Source organism: Neophocaena asiaeorientalis, unplaced genomic scaffold (genome assembly GCF_003031525.2).
Source record: "Neophocaena asiaeorientalis asiaeorientalis breed wild unplaced genomic scaffold, Neophocaena_asiaeorientalis_V1.1 scaffold110, whole genome shotgun sequence".
Taxonomy (NCBI): Eukaryota; Metazoa; Chordata; class Mammalia; order Artiodactyla; family Phocoenidae; genus Neophocaena; species Neophocaena asiaeorientalis.
In genome coordinates, this window is record NW_020175053.1 from 3,333,712 (window position 1) to 3,338,902 (window position 5,191).

General features: G+C 42.0%; 1 protein-coding gene across 4 annotated transcripts in view; it reads left to right on the top strand.

The window, feature by feature from the left end:
* The window catches only part of ANKRD12 (ankyrin repeat domain 12), an 85,658-nt gene that overhangs the window by 72,022 nt on the left and 8,445 nt on the right, over positions 1 to 5,191 (top strand). For all 4 annotated transcript variants that reach the window (XR_003005778.1, XM_024763941.1, XM_024763943.1 and 1 more), the window contains one exon: positions 2,544 to 2,642. Coding sequence is in view for 3 of the 4 variants with exons in the window: in XM_024763941.1 (XP_024619709.1) it covers positions 2,544 to 2,642 (99 nt within the window). In the remaining variant the exon portion in view is untranslated. The remainder of the gene's footprint in view (positions 1 to 2,543; positions 2,643 to 5,191) is intronic.

Sequence of the window (5,191 nt, forward strand, 5' to 3'; positions counted from 1 at the left end):
TTTTTTGTGGTACGCGGGCCTCTCACTGTTGTGGCCTCTTCCGTTGCGGAGCACAGGCTCCAGACGTGCAGGCTCAGCGACCATGGCTCACGGGCCCAGCTGCTCCGCGGCATGTGGGATCTTCCTGGACCGGGGCATGAACCCGTGTCCCCTGCATCGGCAGGCGGACTCTGAACCACTGCGCCACCAGGGAAGCCCTGCTCCCTCTTTTTTATCCTAAATCAGTCAGTTACCCGCAGTTTTAGACCCCCATCTCTTCCACTCCCTCCTCATCTAACACCAGTGTAACAGTGATGTGTTTCCTTAATTCCTTGCCTACAGTGTTGTCCCCCTAATATCTGTTCTCCAAATATAGCAGTGAGCTATTAAGACCTTCCACTGGTTCCCCATTACATACAAAATTTACCCTAATGTGTTACAAATAATATGTGTTCCACAGCATGTTAATTAAATACCTTCTCCAGTAGGGAGAGAGGGGTGTTTTCCATGATCAAATAAGTTTGGGAAACACCATTTATCTAAAAATAAATAGATTTCTTCACTGTAGGACTTCTGAGAACTATTAAACTTTAATTTGCTAATTACAAGATACCTAAATAAGTACATATATACAGTGTTTCCCAGACTTACTTGTTCTTGGAACCGTTTCCAGTAAATCATCTCTATGCACCCAGTGTTCTGTGGGTCATGCTTGAAGAAACGCTGTTTCCATAACAGACTACAAGCTTTATTACTGGGCCCTGCTGCCCTCTCCACCCTTGTATCCCACCCTTCCTGCCCTCACATTGATGTTCCAGGAACTCAGGACAGCCTGCAGTTGCCTCCTGATACCAGAGTGTTCTCATGCAGGTGATTGTACTGTCCTCTCGTGTGTGAATTATCTCCCTCCCTTCTTTCCCTTTCTTTCTTCCCCACAACTCATTTCTCTTAACTCTTTGCTCTGGCTCTTCCTTTAAGATAGAGCTCAGGCATAACCCTCTCAAAGAAGCTTTCTCTTGACACTCCGGTCTCAAAGGAGTAGATATTTGTCCTCTGAGCTGCTTGAAGGATGCCCGTAGGACTTCGCAAAACTAAAATAATAGCACCAAACTCTACTCTTGCCTCTTCTTATGAAATTTAAAGAAGTTTACAGACACAGAAATCAAATGCATTACTGCAATTAGAGAACTGAAAAATGATCAGCCCCAGTAAGTTATTGGTATTGTAGAATTTTCTGCATTGATTCAACTGATCGTTATTTGACATGTTTTTAATTCCCCATGATTCCTATAAACCGTTTACTGTTTATAAATAGAGTCTTGATTGGATCCAGGTTTGTGTCTTTGGCAAGAGTATTTCCTGTATAGTACTGCATAATCCCTGTAGCACCACATCAGGAAGCACACAGTATCTGCTTGTTCCCCCTTCAGAAGAGTCCCCAGAGTTATTAAACTGTGCCAGAATGTGCTGAGATAACCTTTGTGACTTCACTCTAATATGCTGGCAGTAATTAAAACCTTGCGGGGGGGGAATATAGATACTCCAAGAGGTAAAGGGAGAATATTCAGGCATCACAGACAGTTACTGCCATACTTGGATGTCTCTTTATATTAACGCTTGAGTGTATGCATAGACTGAGTCAGCTTTCTTTTTTTTTGTTTTTTGTTTTTTTTGTTTTTGGTTGCATTGAGTTTCAGTTGCAGCACGCAGGATCTTTGCAGAGGCATGCGGGATCTTTCGTTGCGGTGCACGGGCTTCTAGTTGTGGCACGCAGGTTCCAGAGCACGTGGGCTCTGTAGTTTGCGGTGCATGGGCTTAGTTGCCCCCGTGGCATGTGGGATCTTAGTTCCCCGACCAGGGATCGAACCCACATTGGAAGGCGGATTCTTTACCACTGGACCACCAGAGGAGTCCCTGAGTCAGCTTTCTTAACCTCCAGCATCTACCAGAAAGCACAGTTCACTATAATGATCAGTTTAGAGATGAACTAAGCATAAGCTTTTTGGAGCATGGATAGACAGAGTGAGTTACCACACATAATAAAGTTTGAAAACGACAACTGTATTAAAGACAATTTCATGTATTTTTATAAAAGAGTTAATTCACTAAATGTAAAATGCAGCACTTTAGTGTTCGGAGTTTTTCATGTCTACAGAGAGATTTCACTTCCTATACCCTCAGACTGCTGTCATCTTTAGGACTGTTTGCTTGGTGTTTTGTGTGTTTTTGTTACTCCTTCCTCCCTGTCTTTGAACTATCACTTACTGATGCTCTAAAATGTGTCTCTGTATGGTAAATAACTGCCTTAGTCCTAATGTGCTCTTTGGAATTCGCTGTGGCCTCAGAATTAAAACATCTAAGTTTTCTGGAATGCTCTGCTTTGTTTCAAAGAGTTGAAATTGAGAAGTAACAACCAGTTGTGTAATTGTTACTATATTATTTAATTCAAAGAACATTCGAATTTATGTTTTCATTAAGTTATACACTAAAAAGTTTTAATTTTATAGGAATAGCTGATTATTGTAAATAAAATCTAATGTTTTCAACTTTTTTTTTTTATTTAGATTACACCACCGCCTTCCCTGTCAGATCCGCTTAAAGAGCTTTTTCGACAACAGGAAGTTGTAAGGATGAAACTTCGTTTGCAACACAGTATTGAAAGGGTAAGAAATATTTAAATTTACATTTATGTCAAAGATAACTGTATTTTAACAATAGATTATAATTGCCTACAGTTTTTTATTAGTGACTCTTCCTTATTTAAAGCCATTTTGGGAAATGGTTTGATTTTATCTTGTGCTCATGCAATAAGATGGAGAATTTTTAAGCCTGATTTAGGATAGCTGCTCCCATGTTACAATTCATGTTCAGTATATATTTGATACATTGATATAAGAATCTCTAATAATTCCTTATCATTTGCCAAATTTGCAGAACTGTAGCAGTGAATTCCTATTTGGACATTTGGATTTCCAAGCTTTGGAATTGTTGCTTGGTACCAGCTACTGTAGTGCAGACTCTTACCAAGGTTGTGCTCATTGGTCCTTTTAGGTTCTGCTTTAGTATTCCAGTTTCTGGTGGTTAGTTTTGGCATGAAATGACAGGGGGAGAAACCTATCTAATTATTTATAGAAATCATCAAAGTAACTTGGATTGTCAAAAATAATAACACCTTAATTTTTTGTGGGAGAGTTAGGGACTTTCTGCAAATGTGATGTAAGCTATGATCTTTCTTTACAGACATACACACATATTCGTATACAAGCAAAACCTTGTATGCAATTCCTTCATACATGATTGATTTCCTAGGGTAGAGGTTCTTAACCTTTTTTGTGCCATGGATTCCTGTAACAATCTGGTAAATATAAAACCTTTCCTCAGAATAATCTTTTTAAATGAAGAAAATTAATTTATAGCATTACAGAGAGAAAAGCAATAAAAAAAAAAGAAGCACTGAAACAGAACTTACAACATTGTGCCTGGCCCACGTCAGTGCGATTTGTTAGCAGTAAGAAGTTAGGTCATATAACCCACATCAATAGCTGTTTCAGCCATCAGGCATGTGTGAAGTCACCTGGTATGTATTCATCTATGCATCTAACCATGTTTCAAAAGCTGTGCTGCCTTACAGACAGTTTAGAATTCTCGTTTGAACTGTGTAATTTGCAGAACTTTAATAGTGAAAATGACTCACATCCTTCCACTTATCCACCAGCAAACTATTTAGAATTACAGAAAACTAGAAAGCAGCTTAGAAGTCTGACCAGTGTGAGAACAAACAGCTCTGCCATTTGGTTCTACAGTGGGAAGAGCTGGTTGGTAGTTGGCCAGCTGTGTAGTGTAGCACAGGTGTCTCTACATGGAAGAGCTGCCATCACATGTCATACCGTAGCAGGTCTAATGACTATTGGAATTTCAAAGAAGAAATTAGTATAAAAACTTGGGGGCAATACTTGCAACAGCTATAACAGGAATTGAAAATAGTTGTGATTTCTATGGATGACAAAGTTGCAAATACTTCTGGAATCACTGTGGTTTGTGGCCTACATTGATAATTGAAAGAAATGCCAGTTGGAGGTGGGCAAAGATAAAGACGGGGGCTTCCCTGGTGGCGCAGTGGTTGAGAGTCCGCCTGCCGATGCAGGGGACACGGGTTCGTGCCCCGGTCCGGGAAGATCCCACGTGCCACGGAGCGGCTGTGCCCGTGCGCCATGGCCACTGAGCCTGCGCATCCGGAGCCTGTGCTCCGCAACAGGAGAGGCCACAACAGCAAGAGGCCCGCATACCGCAAAAAAAAAAAAAAAAAAGATAAAGACGTAATTTTTCCCATTCAGGTTCACAGATGACCTTCCCCTCATTCTGTCCAGAGGCTTCTTAGGAGTATGAGGACCGAAGGCTTAAGAACCTCTGTTCTGAGGGCATTTTTCCCATAGAATATGATAACATTTGAATACTGTGCTAAATGAATGAACACATCTTGCAGCCAGAGCCCCTGGCCCCTTACCTGCCTCCCCAAGAGTCCCTGACTTCAGAGCCACCTCGCATCCTACCTGCCTCCCCAGGAACTAAGAGGAAGGCAGTACTTTGGGAGAGGCATAGCCCATTCTCAGAAGACATTGTTTGAGAGGCTCTGCTCTAGAAGTTCAAAGACACAGCATTAAGAGTGATGATCTAAAGTGGAATATGTAGGCTATCAGTTAAGCCACATATCTCTGTTAATTATCTTAGGGGAGGGGGTCTGACTTAACGAATGTATCTGGGACTTCCCTGGTGGCACAGTGGTTAAGAATCCACCTGCTAATGCAGGGGACACGGGTTTGATCCCTGGTCTGGGAAGATCCCACATGCCTCAGAGCAGCTAGCCCATGTGCCACAACTACTGAGCCTGCACTCTAGAGCCTGCGAGCCACAACTACTGAGCCCGTGTGCCACAACTACTGAAGCCCGTGCTCCTAGAGCCTGTGCTCCTCAACAAGAGAAGCCACCGCAGTGAGAAGCCCATGCAATGCAACGAAGAGTAGCCTCCGCTCACCGTAACTAGAGAAAGCCCGCGCACAGCAAAAAAGACCCAGCGCAGCCAAAAATAAATAAACTAAATGGATTTTTTTTAATGTATTTCTTTCTTGTATGGTGAAAAAGATTTTTGGTTATTGCTCTTTATCGCTGCAGGACTACAACCAACCTTTTTTTTTTTTTTTTGGGGGGGGGGGTG